The sequence below is a fragment of the Phocoena sinus genome, chromosome 1 (assembly GCF_008692025.1).
Source record: "Phocoena sinus isolate mPhoSin1 chromosome 1, mPhoSin1.pri, whole genome shotgun sequence".
Taxonomy (NCBI): domain Eukaryota; kingdom Metazoa; phylum Chordata; class Mammalia; order Artiodactyla; family Phocoenidae; genus Phocoena; species Phocoena sinus.
Genome location: NC_045763.1, coordinates 153,956,109 through 153,980,939, shown reverse-complemented (window position 1 = coordinate 153,980,939; position 24,831 = coordinate 153,956,109). Strand labels below are relative to the sequence as shown.

At 48.2% G+C, this 24,831-nt stretch overlaps 1 protein-coding gene and 1 long non-coding RNA gene across 5 annotated transcripts in view; both read left to right on the top strand.

The window, feature by feature from the left end:
* Positions 1-1,079: 1,079 nt before the first annotated feature.
* On the top strand, positions 1,080-5,237 carry BTG2 (BTG anti-proliferation factor 2). Its single transcript, XM_032652259.1, has 2 exons — positions 1,080-1,367; positions 2,721-5,237. The coding sequence occupies exons 1-2, from the start codon at positions 1,214-1,216 to the stop codon at positions 3,053-3,055; spliced, it is 489 nt and encodes a 162-aa protein (XP_032508150.1). The 5' UTR covers positions 1,080-1,213; the 3' UTR covers positions 3,056-5,237.
* Positions 5,238-18,900: 13,663 nt separating this feature from the next.
* Positions 18,901-24,831, top strand: part of LOC116752893 — a 90,978-nt gene continuing 85,047 nt past the window's right edge. For 3 of the 4 annotated variants that reach the window (XR_004349638.1, XR_004349640.1, XR_004349637.1), the window contains exon 1: positions 19,252-23,631. This is a non-coding gene — a long non-coding RNA (uncharacterized LOC116752893). Of the gene's footprint in view, positions 18,940-19,251; positions 23,632-24,831 lie in introns of those variants that run through there. The other variant, XR_004349639.1, reaches the window with a different exon arrangement.

Below are 24,831 nucleotides of genomic sequence, written 5' to 3'. Positions count from 1 at the left end.
AGAGCAGGTAGGAGAGGCGGGATGAGAGAAGATGTGGACAGACTATGCAGATAAGAAAGTCAATAGTAAAAAAGTAAACATCAAAATGGACAACATGAATAGAATCTCTCTAAGGAAAGAAAGTGGAGAGAAAAGGAAGAGGGAGTGGACTTAGTGAGGGAACGGGGACAGGAAGAGATCCAGGGGAGACACAGCCGGGGAAGGAGGCAGAGAAACCTGGGGTCAAGGAAAAAGAGGGGAGACTGCCTCCAGGAAAAGGTGGTCAAGGAAAATAAGAATTTGCAGAGGCCACTGGGTTTGATTCATTTAACATATATGTATGAGGCACCTATGTATGCTGGACCCTGGTATACTGATTAAGAATTATCCCCATTCAACAGACCGCTAGGAGTGCCTGTGATACTGCCAGGTTCTGAGCCTGGTTCCCCGTGTGGAAGAGGAAGACTGAAAAGTTTCGCAACACTCCCTCCACCCCTACCCACCCAGCAGTCGGTAAGACTCGGATGGTTCTAGGCAAGAGAAAAGGCATTGCTGTAGAAGAGCATAACTTGTTGGGGAAGTTGGTATTTTTGTGGAAGTAAATAGAATACTTAGTCTCCATTTCCGGAGAGCCAAGAGGAACCCACTCCGACTCGTTGGGAAACGCGGCAAAGCGGTAAAATGGGTGAGTTCTGACAGGGTGTGGTTGAAAGTGGGGGAATCAGAAAAGGCGACCTCCTGGTAGAGGTGGTGTCAACGAAGGCTTCTTCTTGGAGGTGTTCTTTAACCTGTCTGGAAGAATGGGAGAATGGGAGAGGTCAGAGAATCCCCAGCTTGAAGCGCCGCTCTCCTTTCCAGAGAGCCTTCGGGCTACCCCACCCCTTTCTCCTCCCGCCTCCCTCAGCCTGCAAGCTCAGCTATGGTTCCCAGCACTGACGTCAGCGGGCGATGACCTCAGCGCAGAGGAGGTGGCGGTAGGTGGGGGCGGGACTGAGACCGATGGCGCGCGGGGCGGGGCGGACGCCAGGCTCCGCCCCTATCCGCTGGCTGCGGCCAATGGACTCCGCCGCCGGCTCCTTCTGCTCTCGCAACAGTATGAAAGGCGTGTAGCAGGTAAAGTCCGGGCAAAGCCCTCGCGACCGGCGAGCGAGCAGAGGCTTACGGTTCGGCACGTCCCATCAGAGACCTCTCTCTGACCCCCGCCTCCGCCACCGCTCCCAGAGTTGCACACGACATGAGCCAGGCCAGCTGGACCGGGAAGAGAACAGACATGCTCCCGGAGATCGCCGCCGCTGTGGGTTTCCTCTCCAGCCTTCTGAGGACCCGGGGCTGCGTGAACGAGCAGCGACTTCAGGTTTTCAGCGGGGCTCTCCAGGAAGCCCTGACGGGTGAGCACATTGCGGAGGGTCCTGGCGCCCGTCGAACCCTGACACCGGGGTTCGGCCCCCTTCCCTGCCTGAGGCGTTTTTCCTCTCCACTTAGGGCAGGGCTCCCCACTCGAGCAGCTCCGGGACTCGGTTTCCTTCCAGCTCCCGGGGCGGCCTGCAGTCTCCTCCCCCACCCCCCGACATCCCCACCTTCCGCCCATTCCTCTGGGTCCTGTCTCTCCTCCTCGGCCCTGCTCTAGGGTCTCGGTCCGCGGTCGTTCTGGTTGGGCGCTCCCCTCCAAGCTGTCGCGGGCGCAAACACTAGACCTGAGTGCGATCCCGAGTCCCCGGCTTATGTCCCGGAAGAGGGGGGGGGCTACCAGCGGGTCTGAGTGCGAGCTCATCTCCCTCAGTGGACCCTGAGACCCTGCAGGCAACAAAGCCTGACCGGCCGGGGGGTCCTTATGGAACAAGAAGGCGCAATTGAACCTTCTCAACAACTTGGAGTCCCAGCCGTGGTTCTTCCCGCCGCGCGGGGCTGCGGTGAGCCTGCGTCTGCTGTTGACTCAGTCGAAGTTGGAATCCGGGCCCCCTTTGTATTTTCTGCCCACCCCCTTAGCCATCTGCCACCTATTATGGTACAGAGAGAGCCTTGTACGTAGTTAACTGCGCTCTGCGGGCGTGTGTCGGGGTTGGGGGCGGTGCGGTGTGAGACAGAGGAGGTTGACAAGATACAAGCAGCCGCTGGCTGGGGAAGAGACCCATCTCCCAGCTGTTTCTAGCGGGTTAGCCGGCGGTCTTGGGAAGCAATAGCCATCTCTGAACGTGCCCACACAGATCCTGCCTTCTGAGGAACAACGTATGTTTCACCCAAACATCCCGGTTTTGCCTCCCTTACCCGCTGAGACAGGCCTCTGACTTTTCAAGGCAGAGGGAACCACTGAGGCACAGGGTGGGAGACATGGGTCCGACAATGATGGCAGCCTTCTTGGCCTTGAAACTTCAGCTCATAGGTCCCCAGAGGCCCTGCCTGGACATGCCAGCCCCAGTCACACCCCTCCTCCTTAAACTGGGGATGTGCCAAAGGCAATATACTGGCTACAGAGGATTGACCCAGAGCTCTGGGACACCCTCCCGATACACATAAACCCTTGTCCTGGAAGGAGGGGTTTTTCCAGATCCCGTAATCTTTTTTTCTGCTACAGTGTCAGGAGGGTTTCAGGAGGGTCCTGAAACTCATGAGAAACCATGTTGCTTACTTTAAAATCGCTAGGTCCCTTCCTCTCCTATCCCATCACCCCCACCCCCCTTGTGGTAGCATCCATGGCCCAACTGTTCTAACCAGTGCATATCCCCCTTGTCCTGTCTCCACAGAGCACTACAAACACCACTGGTTTCCTGAAAAACCATCCAAGGGCTCCGGCTACCGCTGCATCCGAATCAACCACAAAATGGACCCCATCATCAGCAAAGCGGCCAGCCAGATTGGACTCGGCCAGCCTCAGCTGCGCCAGCTGCTGCCCAGTGAGCTGACCCTGTGGGTGGACCCCTACGAGGTGTCCTACCGCATTGGGGAGGATGGCTCCATCTGCGTCCTGTACGAGGAGGCCCCGGTGGCCACCTCCTATGGGCTCCTCACCTGCAAGAACCAAATGATGCTGGGCAGGAGCAGCCCCTCAAAGAACTACATCATGGCAGTCTCCAGTTAGATCCCCCGCCGCCCCACCCGGCGCTCTGCTGTACTCATTCTGCTGTGACAACAGGCCACTGCATACCTCTACCTGGGGAATCGTATTTTAAGTGAAGAGTTATTTATATATATATATATATAATTATTTTTTTAAGAAAAGGGGGGAAAAAAAACCAAAAGATTTTTTTAAGAAAAAAATCCTTAAAGGGAGCTGCTTGGAAGTGGCCTCCCCAGGTGCCTTTGGAGAGAATTGTTGTGTGCTTGAGTCTGGGAGGCAGTGTCTGGAATGGGAGGGGGGAATGGTCCGGGGAGGGCATGGGTCTGGCCAAGGTGAGGTGGGAGAAGCTTGGCTAGCAACCCAGGAAGATGTGAGAGGGAGAAAGCAAGGTTAGTAACTGTGAATGAGAGAGGTCAGGATCTGCCCTGGGGAGAGAAGAGAAGCTGAGTTCAAACCTCTCACCCAGGACACCTGCATCCCTGGCCCCTCTCTTACTCTTACTCAGGGCCATTCAAGCCTGGACTTAAATCATACTTTATTGCCTAATCTTCTCTTTCAATTTTTGATGAGATCCTAGGCAGAGAGTGAAAAGGCCTCTCCTGATTCCTTCTGTCCCGAGCAGCTTTTCTTGAAATCATGACTTGTTTCTAATTCTATTCTCAGGGGGCTGTAGATGTTGCTTCCCACCAAGAATATAAAGCTTTTTGTTTTGGGAGTCCAGGGAGTGAGGCAGGGGTTGAGGGTTATTGGAGTTGGGAGAGAAGGGCACTCTGCACAAAACCTTTGCCTTGCTATGAGCTGCTCTGTATGTGAGTATGTGTGGCAAATACCTTGGGGTTGATTTGCAATGGAATTTTGGGACCCATAGAGTATCCACTGGGATATTTTTTGGCCAAAACCTTTCTTTTTGTAACCAGACGGAAGTCCTCGTGATGATGCCATTATCCCTTTGAGAGGTGGCTCAAAAGCTACAGGGAACTTCAGGTCCTTGAATACTGCCTTCTTTTTAAAAGCACAACACTCCTCTCTAACTGCCGCCCCGCCGCCCCCCCCCCACCCCCCGCCACTCCTCTCCCCTTCTGGTTGGGTCATGGAGCTACCCTATTTTCTAGGACAAGAGTTCTCAGTCACTGTGCAATATGGCCTCCTGGGTCCCAGGAGGATGTGGAGGAGAACTGGCTCTCACAACCTCCTGGTGCCCTGGTGGGCTTAAGGAACCATTTCTCCCTCTGTCCTCCGGACTATGGCTGGATGCTTAGCCTTGTGGATATTCCTTGGCTGAATGGGAGAATGCCCCAAGTTCTGCAGGAGTACTTGGTATTCTTGTAGGGCTGACACTAAAAGCCAAACCTTGGGCATTGTTTTTTCTCCCTGGTGCTCAGAGCACCTGTGGGAGAGGCTACTGTCTCTCTCAGTACAATCCAAATTTGTCTATAGACTTGTGCAATACTCACTGTTCTGGGTTGGAGAAAAATGGAAAATTACACAGGGAAGAAATCTCCTTCCTTCAGTTTCTCGGTGACATTAGTGAGGGATCCTCAGAAGGCCTTGAGTTTCCCAAACCCGAATCACCTTAAGAAGGATGTAGCTAGAACATCTGGTCAACCTGGCTACCCTCCTGCTGTTGCCTTTAGTGAGGAAACTTTCTCCCCACTGCCAGTCCCCTTTCCTGGATTTCTTACATGCTCAATTCTGACTCAAGGGTGCTAGTTACCAAACACTCCCCTACCCATTCCTGCCAGTACTGCCTCTTCAACTTTCCAGATCCCGAGTACCTTCCCAGATCCTTTTTCCAGTCCTTATTGCTTTAAAGTTAACTTCAGGCCAGTAGACCCAAGAGCTCATTTTCTGGTCTGTGGGTTGAAACAAAGCTGTGAATCACTGCAGATTGCTGTTGCATCTTGTCTGCAAACAGGTCCCTGCCTTTTTATAAGCAGCCTCACGGTCTCATTCTTAATCTTTTCTCTCTTCTTTTTCACGTTCACTTTAAAAACAACAAAACACCCAGAGCTGGACTGTTGAGCAGGCCTGTCTCTCCCGTTAAGTAAAAATAAGTAGTACGTTTGTAAGCTATTCTGACAGAAAAGACAAAGGTTACTAATTGTATAATAGTGTTTTTATATGGAAGAATGTACAGCTTTATGGACAAATGGACAAATGTACACTTTTTTTTGGTTTCTTTAATAAAAATGTAGCAGATGAAGTCGTGTGGTGTAGAGAAGATAAAATTCCCACATCACTAATTTGCGTTTCCCTCAGAAGCAAATCCTTTGTGCCTCATAGTATTTCTCTTCAGTTGGATTCAGCAGACCTATCGTGTAGGTGGTAGGGACATTTCCAAGCAGCCCCTCTTTCCTGGGAGATAGCTCCTTCCTTCCCTTCTTTAATGCATATTCTAACTTCCCTGTGAAAATGCTAGATGGGCCAGTGTTCTAGTCTGAGCATTCCTCAGTCTAGCCAGGGCTCATCTTATGCATCCTGTTCTTCCTCCGCCTTACTCATTAGTTCATTCTGCAAGCATTTATTGTATGTGCTAGGTACTAAAATTACTAAAAATGATTTAAGACTCACAGCCTGCTCACAGACTGGGATGGTAAACAGAGGACACTGAACCCCTTTCCAGGTTGGGGCAGAATTTTTTGAAATTCCTGGTCAAGCTCTCTTGTCATCTTTGGGGCTCCCACTTGGCAACCACCATTCTTATTATACAAGAGCAATCGGGCCTCAGGATACAGGCACTGGAGCTGAACATGTGACAGAAGGCCAATGTTACCAGTTAGCTAAAAAGGAGCTACTTCTGACAGCAAACACCAAGGGCATAGGTCTGTTACCCCTTATAACTCTGGCTATGTAGATAGGATCTATGCAAGGACATAGAAACACCCTTTCTCATCCCTGACTCTAGGGTTCTGCCCATGAGGTTTTGAAACAGGCTTCCCCACCCCCACTTCACTTGCTAGCTCCGCAGTTTGCACTAAGGTCACAAGTACATTTTTGACCTGGGCTATCTTTTTTCTTGGCTGTAAGTGGGCTATACTTAAACTAAGTTTTAAACATGTTGTCTCATGAGCAGTGGCACCACCCTACACACACACACACACACACACACACACACACACACACACAATTCATTTCATACCTCCATGACCCTCATCAACAAACATGCAGTTTGACCTAGGTGTCTTAGGTGGGAGGTAGGCCTGGGAGTCTGTGTGTGATATACTGGGAGGGTAGGTGAGCCAGGAGATGGGGGTCAGGGAAGCTAGCTCATCTGTATCACAAATAGAATTGGTTAGGGACCCACTTGTGTCAAGGAGTTGTTTAAAAGGATGGTCCCATTTTCATGTCTAGCTTCTAACACAAATGTCCTAGGTACTCATTTGTTAAGGACCTACCTAGGTCCTTAACAAATTAGGTTAGGGTCGAATTTTTGCCATCCTGGTGTACTCTTCTCTTATTCAGTACAAAATCAGCATCTAACTTCTCGTTTCCTAACAGCCTTCTCTCATGAAGGATATTTCATTGTTTAGTCGAAGGCCTGAAATTCAGGGAGGGTTGTCTGGGGGTTAAGGGGACACTGTCACCCACCTCTGTTTCCAAGCCAGGTAAACCACAGAATGGCAGATTGATCTTGAGGTTTCTCATGGCTCTAGGTAGAACTAACAGTCCCTCAATTTAAATAAGAGGGTTCTGTGATCAAGCAGTTTGTTATTTACTTTAGATCTGACCAATGTCAATAGGAGTGGAGAGTACCCCTTAGCCAGGTGAGGGAATAGGGGCTGTGGACAAGAATTGCTTGAGGAATTGCAGTTGGTGGCTTTTATGTGTTCAGGGACTGGGCGTTGGTTGGTCCATTCTGCTCCCAGCTTCCCCACTTGGTAAACAGTGCCAGCCTGGGAGACCTGTGCTTGGTCAGCTGTTTCTGGATGATAAGCACCGCCCCAAAGAGTGTAGACAAGGCCCTGGGAGCAGCAGATTAAGAGCCCATCCTGGCTCCTGATAAGGAGGTTTGGGTGGGGAGGTCCTTGGTGCTGCAACCAACGAGCCCTGGGGGAAGAAACCCACTTCTGTGAGGCTGACATCTGTTCCTCGAGTAGCCTGTGGTCCAGAAAGATAGTGAGGACTCCTGGCTTCCGAGCCAGTGCTGGCACCCGGCCCAACAAAGAGTGGTGCAATAGAAAGAGTTCTGGGCTGGGGTGGGGTGGGGGGGGCGGGGGGTAGAATCTATGGGCTGTGGTCCAGGTTCTTCTTCCTAACTAGCTATGTGAGTTCGTATAAACCCTGAAAGTTTCCTGTCTCCGAAATTAGGGGGTGGATTAGATGAACTCTGTTCCTTTCTTCAGCTTCTGATTCTAAATCATCTCCATTATCCTAGCAATTACTGGAGAGCAAATTAGCACAATTATTATCATATTTTCAGTTAGTTGAACTAAAAGTTCATTTGGGCTGGGAAGTGAAGCCAGTAATAATCTTCCCTTGATTGGATCAGACTCCTGCCTGATAAGGTTTCAATTTCCAGGTCTAGTGAGACAGCGCTGCAAAGAGGTCAGGAGCTCAGGCCCTGGTGTCAGGCTGCCTGGAGGTCTAATCTCAGCTCTACCACTTACCTACTGGCTGTGAAACCTGGGGCAGATTACTTCACCAGGCCTCCATTTCCCCATTTGTAAAATGGGATTAAGAATAGAACCTATCTCAAAGTGGTATGAGGATTAAGTGAGATCCATATTCTACTTAGAATAGTGCTTTGCACATTTAAGTACTAAATAAATGAGAATTGTAGTTTTAAGTAGAAATTAACCTCATCTCTTCATGGGCTCTGAACTGGTCCTGAGATGAATAAGGACACTCTGACATTCTGATAACTGGAAGGAAGCCATTATTAAATTAAAATTCCTACTAGGGCCTCCAAGAGCAGCTACAGTTAACACCAAGAAGCCTCTATAAGTACCTAATAAATAAACGAATGAACTGATGTCTGACCTTTGTCATTCTTGCTGAAATGGACAGTGTCCTTTCCAGACATCTGATCTCATTGACCACCGAGCAGTTTTGACCTGTTGGCTTCATGTTCTGCTTGTGGAGATTAACCAGACCGGCTACGTGCTCATTCACACACCAAGTGGGTGGGGAAAGGGATTTTCCAATAACAACTTTGCTTACCTCCATCCTGCCCATCTGTGGAATCACACCCATCTGCTCTCCCTTCCCAGAAGAGAGAAATGGGGAGATTGAGAAGGGGAAGGGTAATGAGTTCTGGAGAGTTCTGGCTTTCTCTCTGCACCATTTCTTTGCAGAGCTGGCAAAAACAAAACAAAACAAAAAACCATTTGAGCTTCGTCTAAAAGGCTACCAGGGCCCTGGATAACAATGATCTTATACAAACAAGTGTACCCCAGATGTGCAGCCAGTCCTTTCCCTTGGATTGAGAGAAGCCTGGTTCTCTGAGCTCCCACCAGCTCCAAGACATTTTGTTCCCAGCTGAAGTCTGGCTCTTCCACTCCCCACCCTCGTTGCCATAAACAGGGGCGGCCTTAATTCAACCCTGGTTCAGTAAACCTGACAGGCTGCCCAGAGCACATCAGATAAGAGGAGGTTATAGCTGGGCAGGTTGGACCAAGGACTACTTTATATACCAGCAGGGAGAGCTCCTTTAAAATTTGGTGGGTAGCAGGGGTGAGGGTAAGGCCAGACAGTCAATGAATGAGGATAGCTGGACAGAGGCTACAATGAACTTGGAGAGCCAGCTCAAGCCTTGTCTGAAAAGGACACCACTCATTAGCTCTATACCAGATATTGTAATTTTTCAAGAGAAACCTGAAATGTAGACTTCTATTTGACATCTCCCTAAATTCTAAAGATGGCAACTAATTTTTTTAAAGTGTTACGCTATTTTTTTAAAGTGCATATCAGCCTAGGCTGCCAGTTTGTGACCTATGATGCCCCTAGGAGTGGGGATGTAGAGGTTTCTAACCCCATCCCCCATACTAACAGCAAGGCTCTGCATTGAGGACATCAGTGGCTGGCTGTCACCATGGCCATGATCTTTAGGAAGGAACACCCCTAATAGAACCAAGGGCACACCTGAGGCCTCTTCCCCCTCCAAGGACTGGACTAGAAGCCGCTCTCCCTTCTCTCAACTGGTGTCCATTAACCTGCGTCTGGGACTGTGGCCTCTGGACCTTTACTCAGGGATGCTCTGCCCCTCCCCTACCCACCCACTTCATCTGGTTAACTGTCGCCTCTGAAGATTCAGAGCATCTCTTCCAGGCAACTTTTCTGTGACATTTCCCCTTCCCAGTCTGGGACATGTGTTCCCATGTTACTCAGTTCTTTCCTCTACCCTAGTCCTTATAGCCCTGAGTTTACAGCTAGAATGTAGGCCAGGGACCTTATCTGAGTCGTGTTTGGTGCTTAGTGGGTGTTAGTGAATATTGGTTGAATGAATGAATGTCAAAGTGGCCAAGAGTAGAGGCTAGCAGATGAAAGAGATTTAGATCAAGGATGGGAGGAAAAACTCAAGTCCATTCAGGGTCTGCCACGAGGAGTCCCAGCTCAAAATACCAACCTGTGATTGCACCTTCTTAAAAAAAAAAAACAATCCTTTGACTCTAGCAGCCTCTTAGATCTTTAACCACCTGCCATTGAAATGTAAATGTCACTTAAAGAGGCATGCACACACTTTAAGTCATACTATGGGAGAGCCTTAGTTAACAATTAACTCCCTAAATGGGTTTACCCAGAAAGTAATCACCTGGAGAAGAAAAGCCTGGGCTGCCATCAGGAAGGAATTCCAAGGTGGCAGGAGAGAGAACAGAGTCCACAGCTCCTGAACACTGATGCTGTCTACAGAAATTCTCTTCCCAATGTCTACTTGTGAAGCCAGCTATGAGGTGGTGGAAATAACTCTAGGTTTAGGAGTTGGGAAATAGGGGCCCTAGCTTCAGGTCTGAAAATAGCTAGTAATAGATGTCTTTGACAACTTAGACTGGTCACTTCCACCTCCTGAGTCTTGGTTTTCTCATCTGTAAAATGAGTCACTTATGCTAAACCACCTCTCACCATTCCATTTCCATTTCCAGATGGAACAGGAAAATCTCTGATTCTTCTGTCCCATTTAGGCCAGCACAGAGGTCTAGTCGGGCCCCTGTCACACTTGAAATAAAACAACAGCCTTCCACCTGCTCTACGACCTGGCCTGCCCAGCAGCCCGGGGCAAGTGCAAACTATTTTCATTGTGCCATTCCCTTCCTGCTGCCTTTCTTTTTCATTCTGAATCCCTAAAATGGGAATATAAGGCTCTCCCAGTCTTTCCAACCTCAAATACTCTGTGCAATGGCCTATCTGCACCAGGACCCCTCACCTTGTCAATTCTTACCTGCTCACCTTTCCTTGCAGCCATGTCCACATTTGCAAGTTTCTCTACTCTGACAATTATCACGGCCCAAAACTGCTTGTAAAAGACTTTGACACACTTTCTTCTAGGATATGAGCACTTAACCATGTGCTGAGCACCCACAATTGCCAGATACTCTGCCTGGTGCCTTACACACAGAATGTCTCTTGTAACGTCCACAGCGCACTGTGAGATATTGTTACCTCAAGTTCACAGACAAAGAAAGCAAAGCACCAGTAACTAGAGGGAGAGGTAGTGGAAAGAAATTTAAAATCAATGTGACTCTTGGGACTTCCCTGGTGGTCCAGTGGTTGAGAATCCATCTTGCAATGCAGGGGACACGGGTTCGATCCCTGGTCAGGGAACTGATATCCCATGTGCCGCGGGGCAACTAAGCCCAAGCGCTGCAACTACTGCGTTCTGGAGTCTTCGTGCCACAGCTCAAGAGAAGCCCGTGTGCCGCAATGAAGAACGCACGCGCTACAACGAAAGATCCCTCGTGCTGCAACTAAGACCTGACGCAGCCAATAAATAAATAAATAAATAAAGCTTTAAAAAAAAAAAAACACCAAACAAACCTACATGACTCTCTAGAGTTTTTTCCTTCCCCTGTTGCCTCTTCAGGATACTTTTCCTGAATAATCCTGCTAGTCCCCTTTAAAAACATTCTTACCTCAGGGCTTTTCAATGTTTGTACATATGGTTTAAAACTGCTTGCACTTTTATAACACATTTCTTACTCTAGAGCCTCTTAATGATATATATATATATACATGTCATTTATTACTGTTTACACTTTCGTAACAAAGAGTCAGCACATCTTCACGTTTTGCTTTTGGTTGAGGTCTGGTGGCTTTGCAAGCTTGCATCCCCTCTCCAACTGTTACCGTATACACCTCCACAGGGGGAACCATTGTGTTCTATTTCTTTTTATACCCCCATGTGCCATGCACAACTTGGCATGAGACAGTCTTAGTACACTGAGCACACTGGCGGTTGAACGAAAGGATGTGCCCACAGGTGACTGTGGGGCAAGTGCCCTCTCCTCACTGCCCTCTTCTAATATCCTCCCTCCCATTCAGGAGCTAAAAAGGAAATTGCCCACTTTGGGAGTTTCCTAAGAGGGGGTGAGGGAGCCCTGTGAGCTGAGTCCCCCTGCAGATATCACAGTTCCCAGCACATGGTCTACACACCAGCAAATTTGTTCTTAGGTGGATACTGATGGTAGGACTTCATTTGATCTTTTCAGTCAAATCTGTTCCACACAACTGGAACCACAACAACTTGAAATAATAAGCAATGAGTAGGCAGATATAGATGCAGATCTAGATAAATACGTTTGGAAATAAATGGAGACATTGTTGGAAAAATGTTTTCACATAACATAGGCTGATGCATCATTTAAGGATTCTGTCTTCATGCTTATACCATGGGTTTAAATTTACATGGTCTGAAGAGGATTAAACTTTCTGGCTGAGGGTGAGGAGGCCATGGAAGGAAGGAGAGGGGCAGAGGCACAAGCCCTCTCAGGAGTCTTTCCTTCATGAGCCTTCTTGTCCTGGCTCCCTGGCTCTAGGAAAGCTGGTGCTGGAGGGGGATGATCCCTCTCCTCTGTGTGTGTGTGTGGTTGGGTGGGGGGGGGAGTGACAGTGCATTTGAGCAACTCAGCTGTTAGTTCTCTGCCGCTGGTGGGTACCCAGAGAAGTGCAATTAAGCAGCCCAGCCCCTCCCCCAGCTCCTCACTGGCCTAACCAATCCTGAGAGCCCTTTCTTCTCCTGGGCAGAGCATCCCCTTGCCAGCTGCCCATTCCTCCAGGTGTTTCCTGTAGCTCTTTGTTTGCTGGCTGGGTGGCTGAGGGCAGCGAGTGGGAGTCTGTTTTGGCTTCCTGTTAACTAATGGCAGCCAGTGTGGGGGTAGGTCTGGAGCTCCTGTATCTGGGGGGAACTGACCACAAACAGCAGCTGCCTCTTGATGCCTGCCTTTCTGAGAGTGTATAAACAGTACTGGGCCCAAAGAGGAAGAAGGCTTTCTCAGCAGAGCAGGGCAGGGGCTTCAGTTGGGTCAGAACAGAGGGTCATATCGCAAGTGAAATGTCTAGAAGCTTCCTACCTTAATTCCCCTTTCCCCGGGGGAGAGAGTCAAGGTCTAAAGTGTGAGTCACCACAGGGACCTCAGCACAAAGCACTGGTTGCCCTGGACTCTAACGCCAACATGACAAGGGCTGGTGGTTCTGGGTCACCCTCCACCATTCACCTGCCATAAAGTGGAGTGTATTGCTTCTCAAGGCAAAGGCTGAGAGTGGAAGGGGCCGTCTTGACAAAGCCTCCGTTTTCTTACCTCAGAGCTGAAGCGACTATACACCCCATCTTCACCAAACCTCCCCAACCCCAGACAGTTGGTGCAAAGACAAACGCTGTCTTGGGTTTCTCCCTGGCCACGCTTCCCAGGAAGGTAGGGTAGTATTTGCGGTTCAAGTTTCTCCATTTTAGTTGAAGTGATCCACTCATCTGGGTGATTATTTTATTTATGTCTCCCTGGGAGGCTGTTGGCTCTGGGAGCTGGGCTGTGTATCTTGATGTTACATTGTATCTCCAGTGCTTGCATGGGGCCTGGCATGCAGTAGGTTCTCAACAATAGTGTAAATGAATGAATGGGAATGTTACCTCCTTAATCATTTTCTGTCTTGGTGTTTGCAATGGGCTAACAGAATAACACAATAATAAATGGCGCTAGTGAGCATTCGCCATGCGTATAATATCATTAAATTCTCAGAGTAACTCCATGGGTTGATATTATTACCCTTAAACCATAGATGAAGAGACTAAGACTCAGGGAAGGTGAAGCAAATTACCTACAGGCGTACTGCTAGTAAGTGACAGGGTCGGGTCAAATCCAGGACTGACTGAATAAACAGAGGGGGAAAAGAAAGAAATAAAAACGAAGGCAAAACTGGATCCAGGGTTTCTTCTAATTCCCCCTGTCACCCTTAGCCCTCTGGTCTTCTGGATTCCAGGAACTTTTACACCAAGCCACAGTTCACATTGCAGGTAGTCAAAAAAAGTTAAGAAGTCTGGAATCTCAATCTTACGTATATTTTATGTCCAAACTCAGATTGCCTGTCCTCTGAACTCCTGCCACTTATCCTAGCCTTGACTGATTTTATAACAACCCTCTAAACTTTTACGGGAAGAAGTTGCTGTTCCCTCGCTTATTCATGTATATGATCTTTTATTTGTGTATGTCTCCCTTGAATTTCTTTTTTTTTATATATGTCATATTTCAATTTGAAGGCTCTAGAGATCACCTCTGGTATTTCTCAATACCCACTGTAGCTTCTGGGTTTAATGCCGTACCTGGGTATGAAACTGAGAGCAAGAAGGGCTGGGGAACCAAGCAGTCTAGTCTATACATTTCAGTGGACTCCCCGCAACCCCATAGGGCTCTTCCTCTCTCTCTCCTTTGCCCTTTGCCTCTTTCCGGATGGAGAAATCCTGATCCAATAGAGACCAACCAGCCAGATGATTGCTTCATCCTCAGCTGCTGACTTCCCAGCTCTTGCGCAAAGCACAGGAACTCCTTGTGCTCATTGTGACCCACTTCCTTTCTTACTAGGACCTGCTCAGGGTAGAGGCTTAGGTCTCAGTGGCTTCTCTTGTTTTTGCAAAAGGAAAATAATCTCCCTGTCATAGTCGCCAGTAGGTTTTTTCCCATGACTTTTCCCATGGCACCTCCCAGGTGGGAGAGAAAAGAAAGGAACACTGACTGTGTCCTGAGATGAGCTTCAAAGATACCCAGGAGGGCGGAACACAATGTAAAACCACTTGTTAAGATTATAGTGTTATTTGAATATGAGGGATTGAAGTGGGTCGACACAGGTCTTAGAGTCCAGGGTCTGTATCTGGGCTCTAGCACAGAGCCAGCAGCGTAAAGGACATTTTTATGGTTTTGAGTTTTCAGTTTGGCAGGCAGGCAATGTGTCCTGGAGTAAGGGCTCTCTTATGTCCAGAGATGGGTCCTTGTGAGAAGCACAGTGTGTGTGTGTGGGGGGGGGTGGGCAGAGGCGAGAGTTTTTGTCTTCAGTGTGTTGTCAGTCCAAAGATGTGGATGGGATAATCATAAATGCCAGTACATAAAACACTGATACGTGATTAAATACAAATTAATGGAACTACATAGAACGATACATTCTACATAAATAAGTGCTTAGACAGTTGCTAGACAAATGGAAATGATTAGAGATGGGTGAGGTTAGCTCAAGCAAGGATCGGGAAAGAGAGATGTTTTGAGAAATGCCTTTATTATCTTGTGCCCAAACAGCTCTGAGCACAGGCACCTTGGCCAACTCAAACAACAGGAGGTCTGGTGGGTGGGTGGAGGAGCAGGGCATGGAGCCAGGTAGGAGGAGAGTGGTGAGCTCTGTTCCCTAAGCTCTGAGCGACTCTGCCCACTCCCACCCCTCACCCCTCACCGCCAGCACCACAGCTCAGTTCTTCTGCAGAAGAGCAACCGGGGGCATTCAGCCCCGAAGAATGCAGACCTGTGGCCTCAGAATCATAACTTTGCATATGCGATACCTTTTTACTGTTTTAAGACATAGGGAATGATTCCCTTTTATTCTGAATTTATCGAGATCTCTTAGCACCTTAACCTAGAGTTCCCATTAATCCTCCCAAAACAGACTGGACTGATGTTGGAGGGTGGAGCGAGAAGGAGACAAAAATCGGAGATTCAGGAGATTAGGGGGCCAGGGGAGCCTTCACCTCTACTCTTTAAAAAAGATCTTTGCATTGCCCTAGACCTTTCTGGTCTCAATTGCCTCACAAAATAATAGATGTGAAGCACTCTGAAAAATGTTTCAACACGCCACCTCCTGGGAGTTATGACTGTGGGGAAGCTGAAAGTAAAGCCTCCATGGGGGACTTGCCTGGGGGACCAGTGGTTAAGACTCCATGCTTCCACTGCTGGGGGCACGGGTTTGATCCCTGGTTGGAGAACTAGGATTCCACCAAAAAAGAAAAGAAAAGAAGAGAAAACCTCCTATTTGCACAACCTGTCCTGTTTATAGAGCACTGGATTGCACACCAGCTTACTCTCTACTATGCTGGGAGGTAGAGGTGGCGGGTGATTTTACCATTTATGGAGAGGAAACTGAGGCTCAGACAGGCTAGATGACTTGCCCAGAATTATACAGCAAGCAGATGGTAAGCTGAGCATGGAAGCCAGGTCTCCTGATTCCTGGTCCATTTCTTTCCACCTAGCCTCTTAATGTTTGAAAGCACACATGGGTTATTTTGATAGAATCCTATTCTAGAACAACTCAAAATTCATTATTTAATGGCAGAGTGCCAGATCTCACTGTTCTCCGTTAGGTCTTGGATTCTTCTATTTAACCCTATTTTTTGAGAGGCAAAACAATGCCCAGTCAAGGGAGTTTTACAGAACGAAAGCCTTCAAAGCACAATACCCCAAGCTACCACAGTGTAACATTGTTGCCCCAAATTGAGGTCTCCCTTCCCAGGGATTCTGGCTCTGCACAGAGCTGGACAGAAGCCAAGGAGGAGTGTGGGGGCAGAGCCTCCCCAGAGGGAAACAGATGGGCAGGCTGGCCCCAGTGCCAGCACTTTGAACAACCCTTTTCTTTCCCAGCCAAACGTCCAACCAACGTCATTCCCCTCTCACCTCCAGCTCCCAGGCAGCCCCCCCCCCGCCCCCCCCCCCCCCCCCCCGCTACCCCCATTCTGTCTTTGGGTGGGCTCTGAGTAGCTGATGGACTCTGGAGAGATGGAGGCTGTTCTTTATGACTGGCAGAAGGATGAAAGGAGGCTTGAAACTGGTGTGGGGCAACTGTTGCCATCTGTCTGGTGGGACGTCACCAGGGATGGTCTCGCCCATTCACTCCTTCACGCACCGCTGGGCTCGGGCCTTTTGTTTGGTTGGCTAGGGGTGGGGTTGCTGTAGTGCAGTGGAGAGAGGCGGCGGGTGAGAGAAGCAGTTTCTTTGTGTCTGGACCAAACTTTCAGTGATTCACTAGGGTGATTTGCATGAGGAAGCTGCCTAAGCCCCCAAACACCCAAGTGATTGACAGCCTCCAGCCCTCTCTCCTGGTCATACCCCTCCCCCTCCCCCTTCGGCCAAACAGCTCCCCAGGGTTAGAGGGAGTGGCCCCAGCTCCTCTGCAGGGACGGGGAGCAGGGAAAGCTGCTCTGTCCCTCTCTGTCCCCATCCCTTTCCCAGTTGGAGGTGGGTCTGGTGTCTTCCTCCCTCCCCACCCCCAACAGTCCCTCACAGCGTTTTTCTTTTTGTTTGGTTTCTGCGTACTAGGCTGGCGGTCAGAGGGGCCAAAGCGGGAGGAAAGGTCCATTAACCACCCAGCAGCTGAGCAGGAAAAAAAAGGAGCTGAATTGAGATGTCGGGGTTGGCAGCCCTCCAGCCCAGCTCCTGGTCTTTGAATAACACCCCAGGCCAGGAGCTGGGATCAGTGTGTGGGAGGCTTTGGGGCATTTAATTATTTAAAGGGCTCACTAAAAGGAGCTAAGACCCTGGGGAAGGGGGAGGATAGGCAGATGGTGTGCCCAAGTTGCTGGGAACCTGGGTGCAGGGTGGGTGAGGGTGGGGGTGGGGGAGGTAGGGAGGACTGAGCTAGGGGTCAGGGTTCAGGGAGTAAGAGAATGGGGGAGGGGAAGTGAAACAGAGATTGCCCTCTAGACCCAAGCACGCCCTGTGGATAGTCTTTGCTTACACCAGCTGTGAGCAGGCTCTCAGCTTCTCCTTTCTGTACTCCTGCCCACCACTCCCCAACTTTGAAATTCGTATCTGCCCTAAGAGGGAACCATTTTGGAAACACACAACAAGACTGTGAAGTTTAGGGGATTACCCCTTCTCTTCTGGCACTTAGGGATGTTCCAGATTGGTTCAATGGTGACCTGAACTGGGCAGACGGATAGGAGGATTTTCTCTTCCTCCCTCCCTCCCTTCCTCTTTCTTTCTTTTCTTTCTTTCTTTCTTTCTTTCTTTCTTTCTTTCTTTCTACTTGTGGTAAAACTTCTGCAACATAAAATTCACCATTTTATCTAGTTTCATTTTATAAGATGAGACCATACACTGAGTCTGTGGAAATACTGAGAAAGCAAATAATTGGAGGCCCTGCTCTTGGGGTCACAGGCTGCTTCAAAAGGCAGTCTGTGCCCCCAAGAGCACAGGGGCCCTAGGTCCCTAGGTAGAAACATACTAGTCAGATTCAATTTGAATTCAGCTCTGCCATGTACTAGCTCTGCGACCACAGGTAAGTTATTTAATTGTTCAATGCCTCAATTTTCTCATCTTTAAAATGAGGATAAAAAATTGCTTCCACTCAGTATTCTTGAGGGGATTAATATAGGTGAAGCACTTAGAAGAGTGTCTGGCTCTTTGTAAGGACACAATAAATGTTATTAAATATTATTGTCATTACCATTACCAGATCAGGAGGCATTTATATAGGCTACACAATGGAAACTGAGAGAAACAGGGAATTTGGGAATTGGGTACGAGGCCAAAGGGGAATTTGGTAAGGGTGTAGATTTGCCTCCATCCTCTCTCCCATTTGTAATGAGCTACGGTTGGAAATGTGGTCTTTGCTGTTCCAAAAATAGTGGTCCTGTTCGGGTAGCCCCCCTTTCCCACCTGCATCCCTCTTTCACCTTCACCAGGGCGAGCGAACAGCTCCAGGACCTGGGTCTCTGAAACCCTCTGGTCCAGACCTTGCTTTGTGGCAGTTGAGGCATTATTGTTAGCCCTATTTTACTGATGGGATGATCAATTCAAAGGGGTTAAGGACTTGAGATTTGATTCTTCTGCTTCTTGGGTCTTTCCCTACTCTAGCCCCGCCCAGGCCACAAGGTCATGTGGAATGAACTGGTCACTTGGTCACTGCGGGGCACGCAGTGCAATACAGCATCTCAGCCTGTCTTCACTTCTCAGTCTGGCCGGCCTCAAACGTGTGAGGTGGGCTTGTTTTCTGCACTTTCCAGCGAGGCAGTTCTCCCGTCCTCAACACGCCTGGGGGGCAACGGCGACGGCTTTCAGTCGGGGACAGCCGAGGATGATCCCGCGCGGGCCGCCCGGACTCAGACGTGCACCGCAAGGGTGGTGCTGCGGGGAGGCTAGGGGTGTGAGGGCAGGCAGGTGTTTGGCTCCCTCCCTCCCGGATGTGGGCAGAGGGAGGAGCCCCCGGCCAATCATCCACGTCCCTCAGTCCCTACGGAGAAGCTGTCTGGGACCTTGAAACGCGACCAAACGCGCTAGCTAGTTGGTTTTCCTAGTTTGGCAACTGGGTGGTGCCGCAGCCTCCGCCCCCTCTGGGAAGCCCCCACCTTGGTAACAAGCTGCTGATTGGCTGGCCGTGGGGCACAGCGGACCAGTCAAAGCTCTCCTTGATGTCGCGGTTTGGCAGAGAGGAGTTAAAAGTGGGGGGGGGGGGGGGGTTGGGGGAGGCGGGACACTACGCGTTTTCGGAGTGGAGGTGCTGCGCGGGTAGGTGGCGGAGAATCGGGCCTTTCACCAGGAAAGGGCAGGCGGGGGAGGGGCCGAGAAGTGGCGGCCTCTGTGCCGGGACCCCCTCCCTCCCGCCACCTGCTGCTAGAGCGTCTCGGGTCCCTAAAGCTTAGGTCTTTCCTCCATTTCTCAGGCCTTCCTCACAGCCTGACCGACTGCAGGGCTGGTGCAGCCTTTCTTGAGCAATTTTGGAGGTTCTGGGTTTCTGAAACCTCCTCGGTCCTCTCTCCAAAGTCCCTCTGTATTTGGGCGTTTATTTTCCCAAGTTTATTACTCGGGCCCTCTTCGTTTTCTTTTTGTACATCTGTGTGTGCTCACGCCCTCCTAGGGCCGTGTTACCAGTCACCCATCCTCTAAAACCAACTTAATCATCCGCTTTATTACACTGTACCTATTGGCACCAACCTCCTAGACTCAGTACAGTATAGATTTCTGAGGACATACATTGTAAGCTTTGTAAGAGAAAGCATTTTGAATAAGTTTGTTCCCCCACCTCAATGCACACAAACATACACACATACATATTCAAAGAACCTAGCACAGTAGCATCAAGATTAAGACTCTAGAGACCGTGACAGGGTACAATTCCAGCTCTGCCACTGCTACTGGCTGAGTGACCTTGAGCAGATACTTCAACTCTCTGAACCTCAGTTTTTACCAATGAAAAATGCTAATGATAATAGCACCTACCTCCTAGCATTATTATGACAAAATGCCTGACACATATGCCTAATAAATGATATTATTTTAGATATTAATAAAGAAGGAATGAGTATTACTTCCCCACAGTTAATCTCAGCCCCCCATTCTTGGTTTAGGTGCTAGGGATAACAACTAGATTCTAGGGACATTTAAAATTACTATCAGTAAAACAATTTAGGACTCAGAATAAAACTTAGCACAGTCTCACAGCCCCCAGTCTTCACATGGGTCCTGTTTTAGCTCATAGATTTTACGAAGGGAGAGATCTGTTGGCAAGATAGGATTCGTTTTTTCCTCAAGGACTTTTCTTAACAAGGTTTTTTTTTTTTTTTTGGCCGCATTCAGCATGAGGGATTTCCCCAACCGGGAATCGTACCTGTGCCCCTGCAGTGGAAGCTCAGAGTCAAGGACTTTTCTTCAAATTCCTCCCTCTCAAAAATTATAGAACAACAGCATCTGAGGATTTACAGTAATCCCATTTTAATAGGATTTAACAGTCTCCTTTTTTTTTCACGGACTCATGGAGTGCCTTACCTGACCTCTCCATATACTTACATTAACACCAAGGTGTGACTGTTAAGTTTTTCCCAAAACTCTCCACTGAAGTCCTTTCTTGTTGCTCAGAGACTCATCTTTTCTGCAGTCTCTGCCTCTCCCCCGAATGCTACACACTGGTCGGTAGATTTTCCTCAGTGAACACGGAGGCTGGCAGTTCAGTGCTCCCAGACCCCTAGTGGTCATCCTGCCATGTTCTATCACCTGCCGTACCCTGTTGATGTCAGAAGTGACCTTTGTTGATGTTTTGCATTATTAAGAACAAAAGCAATGATGTGTCTGGGGCACCTCAGTGGTGCCAGATGCCGGGGACAGGGAGGATGCAAGGGGCACCCAGCACTGGGGTGTATTTCAGTGGGAAGCCAGCAGACCTGGGTTTCAGTGTTGAGTATATGCCATTAGGGACAAGTCAATAAAAAGTGTTAGGTCTCAATTACCCTATCTGTAAAGTGGGTGAATCGGACCTGGCTCCTTACTTTATAGATATTTTGGGAAGATAACTGGGGTCATACTGTTGAAAGCACTTCATATTTTTTGGAAATTAAAAGGGGTGTGTTTGTGTGGGTATGGGTGTGTGCAACAGGCTATTAAATCCATTTTATGCTACTATTTCCATTTGGCTCCCAGAAATATGATCCAACAGTTGTTATTAAAAACTTATGAACCCAGCTTTGTGCTAACTGTTGTGAGGTATAGGGAGGGATCATATGACACGCTCTCTACCTTTAAAGAATTTACAGTCTAACCAGGTTGCTCAACTAACACATGAAATGATGTGTCGTATTGACTGTGGGTCCCCCACATATCCTCTTCTGTCTTATAAGTAACGGATGATCTGGTGGTGTGACAATGGAGCCAATAGGTGGATGTGCCTTACTGCAGCTAGCACAGCTGCTTGCCTCTTACCTCTCTCTTTCTGTCCTTGGTGGGGTGTGGGGTCTTACAAACCATCCTCACTGCTGCCTTCGCCAATGCTCGTGAGTCATGGCCTGATGCCGTGTGACCTGAGGTTGGGGAGATGCTCACCTTTGATGCTGCCCTTCACTTACTGTTCATGTAGTTACCTGTTGCTGATGCTTTCTCATCTGCACCTGCCCACTGCCACTGCTTACAAACGCCATCACAGCCATTGTAGCTACAGCAGCTCCTGTGGGGTGGGCTTTGGGTGGGACACTGAGGATACTGTTATTCCCAGCCCCCTGTACCCGGCAAGAGAGACCACCTCCCTACCCCTTCTAATCTCTGTATTTGCTCCCGTGGGCAGGTAGACTAGAAAAGATGCAAGTTGCTCACACCTTCCCACAGCACAGAGGGCTGTGTCCCATTTGGGGCTCCCCCCAGCCTTCTTGGTGGAGGAAGCTAGTCTGGGTTGGGGTTGAGGACCAGTTCTGTTGCTGATTCCAGCTCCAGGTTCTCTGTGCTTGGCCAGCAGATTTAGCGCCTTTCCTTTTTGGAGACTGTCAACAAAGGCTCAGCCTAGCTTCTAAGAAGGAATAGATCAGTGTAATTGCTATCATCTTTGAAAAAAAAAGGATGGGCATGCAAATTAAAATAAATATCAATACCAAGTCTCATCCATCAGACTGTCCAAATTACTAAAGTCTGAAGCAGTATTTGGTGTCATGGGGATGTGGGGAAATGGAGGCTCAGGTACAACTGGTGTGAGTGCACATTCGTACAACCCCTTTGGAGAGCAGTTTGACAGAATCTGGTAGAGGTAAATTGTTCATATTTCACGACTTAGCACTTCCCTCCTGGGCATATATACCAGTAGTTTTTAACTGGTGGTGGTTTTGACCCCCCAGGGAACATTTGGCAACTTTGGAGATATTTTTGAGTTGGACTGGGGAGGGGACAGATGCTAATGGCATCTCATGAATAGAGGCCAGGGATGCTGCTAAACATCCTACAGGCAGTCCACTCTGTCCCCCCACCCCTTGCCCCACAAAGAATTATCCAGAGCCAAAGGCCAGTAGCGCACTGTTAAGAAATCCTGATGTAAACGCTAGAGAGACTCTCAAATGCAATCTCAAAGAGACAGATAAAAGGATGTTCACTGCATCATTTGTTTCTAATATGACAGTATTGAAAATAATCTAAATGTCCCTCAAAAGGAGAATCGAGAAATAAATTTAGGTGTTTTCACACAATGGTTAGAATGAATGAACTGCAACTACAAGGATCAATATGGATAAATCTTGAACACACAATGTTCACTGAAAGAAGCAGAGTAATACAGAAAGTGCTACTCTGTAAAGTTTAAAGACACAAACAACTCGCTACTTCCCCTGTGGGTATAATGCAAGTTAGTTATTTTTGTCTCCACCAAATTCCACAGCAAGTACCTGGAGACCTTTACATTCATTCTTTCATACACTAAATGCACCAACTATTGACATTATCTGGCTCAGGATTTTGCATACAGAAAAAATTTGTTGAATGATTGAGCTGTGCTCATAGAGAGACAAGACCATGATTTGCCTTCTCTTCTTGCCTTTCCTCTAATAGGATCTGCCTTTCTGCCTGTCTTTTCATGGCTTAATTTAGGGAGGGTCCCAGAACTTGGATGAGAAAACACTGAATCTTCATTTTTCACACTGCTAACTGAAATTTAGCATTCCCTTCAGTTATGAAGGTAACAAGTCACCGCAATATTAGCAGCCTGAAGCTTTGTCACCAACTGAAATTACAGATATCTTCATATCACATTACAGTTATTGAAAATACATACATTCGTGCTCATTAGCACTTCGAAATGACTGTAGTTATTTAGACTTGTTGCTGGATCTCATTATTTATGACATCAATAAACATTTATATATATATATGATCTAAAATATTTATACATTTTGATAACTGTACTTCATTGGTTTCCTTTGGAATCCAATGGATTTTATTTTATACCTTCAAAAACATTTCGAGAAGAGGTCCATAGGCTTTGGCAGGCTGCCAAAGGGGTCCACAAATGTCAAGACTCCCTGGTTACACCACTTCTGATGTGAAGTGGTTACACCACTTCTGATGCTATGATTATTGGTTAAGTGTCCATTGGAGCTCGGTACTGATCAGAGCCGAATGGGAGAAAGTGGGCATGGATTGCCACCTTTAAAAGTTTTAGAAAAGGCTCTGATGGTGCGAAGTGAGATCTGCCCGCTAGTTGCTGGAAGACAGAACTGTGAGATTGAGCCAGAGCTTTGGAATGTTGGTAAAGTTTTTTGGTACTTGTGTCTGAAATAAGAGAATAAAGGCAGTAGATGGTTTTACCCCTGCCTACAGCTCCAGCCTCGTTGCTCCTTGCCACTGTGCCCCCAGCCATTTTTGCTGTCTTTCAGTGTCCAGGAAGCTTCCTCCTGCATTAGGAGGTCTATACATGCTGTTATCTCTGCTGGACTCTCCTCCCGTCTCTTCATCTAGGTAAGTACCCTCTCCCTCCATATCTGATTATCTGCCCCTGTTCCTCCAGACTAGGTCAGGCTCCTTGATAATCCTCACGTAGACCCATCCTCATCTCCTTCACAGCCCTTTCTCAGTTCGTAACTATGTGGTCCTTGGGGTGACTCTTTAGTTCACTGCTTGTCACTGCACCAGATTATAAATCCCCCAATGGCAAGGAAGGCTTGCTTTTATTGTCTGCAGTATCCCCAGTGCCTGACCAGGGGCTTGTGGTAAATATTTATTGATGAAGAGTGAATTTTAATTGGAAAATTCATAAAGGGACTGTGAATGCTAGCAGAATGGATTTAGGTCCACAAAAAATAAAGTCGGATGGCCTCCCCCAACTTGTGAGACCCCATCTACCACCGAGCATCCCCCACACTCCTGGCAGTTCTGCATACACCAAGACCACAGAGATCTTCAGGCTAGCACAGTAGAAACAGTAGAGCAAAACTGGCAGGCTGGGGAGAGAGATGGCCTGGGGTCAGATCCTGGCCTCGATGCTTTCTTCCTGGGTGACCTCAGCCTCTTTGTGCCTCAGTCTCTCCATCTATATAAAATAGTGAAAATAATAGTACCAATGGCATAGAATGTTTAGGAATGCTAATGAAGCCACATAAATAAAACACCTAACACATAAGTACTGATCAAATGGTAGCTTAAAGGAAAAGAGACAACTTTTATCCATCAGAGCCTGATGGATAATCCACCCCTGCTACCCTCTTGAGAAGCACTGGATTTAGAAACAGAATTTCACAGAATATATTAGTGAATATCTTCAGTAAATAATATATTCAGCTCAGTAAATATCAGTTGTGGTTATTTCTCTATTAGAAAATAGTGAATTGTCCTAAAAGCACAAGCCTAGCTCTTAAAGGCTTTCAAGAAACATGCATTGAGGGCTTCCCTGGTGGCGCAGTGGTTGAGAGTCTGCCTGCTAATGCAGGGGACACGGGTTCGAGCCCTGGTCTGGAAGGATCCCACATGTCGCGGAGCAACTGGGCCCGTGAGCCACAAGTACTGAGCCTGTGCGTCTGGAGCCTGTGCTCCGCGACAAGAGAGGCCGCCATAGTGAGAGGCCCGCGCACCGCGATGAAGAGTGGTCCCCGCTTGCCGCAACTAGAGAAAGCCCTCGCACAGAAACGAAGACCCAACACAGCAAAAATTAATTAATTAACT

Bases quoted from the DNA above. Each gene is read 5' to 3' on its own strand.
- BTG2 (XM_032652259.1), top strand. From the start codon at position 1,214: ATGAGCCAGGCCAGCTGGACCGGGAAGAGAACAGACATGCTCCCGGAG. The intron at 1,368-2,720 runs GTGAGCACATTG...CTGTCTCCACAG, and splicing joins TCTCCAGGAAGCCCTGACGG to AGCACTACAAACACCACTGG.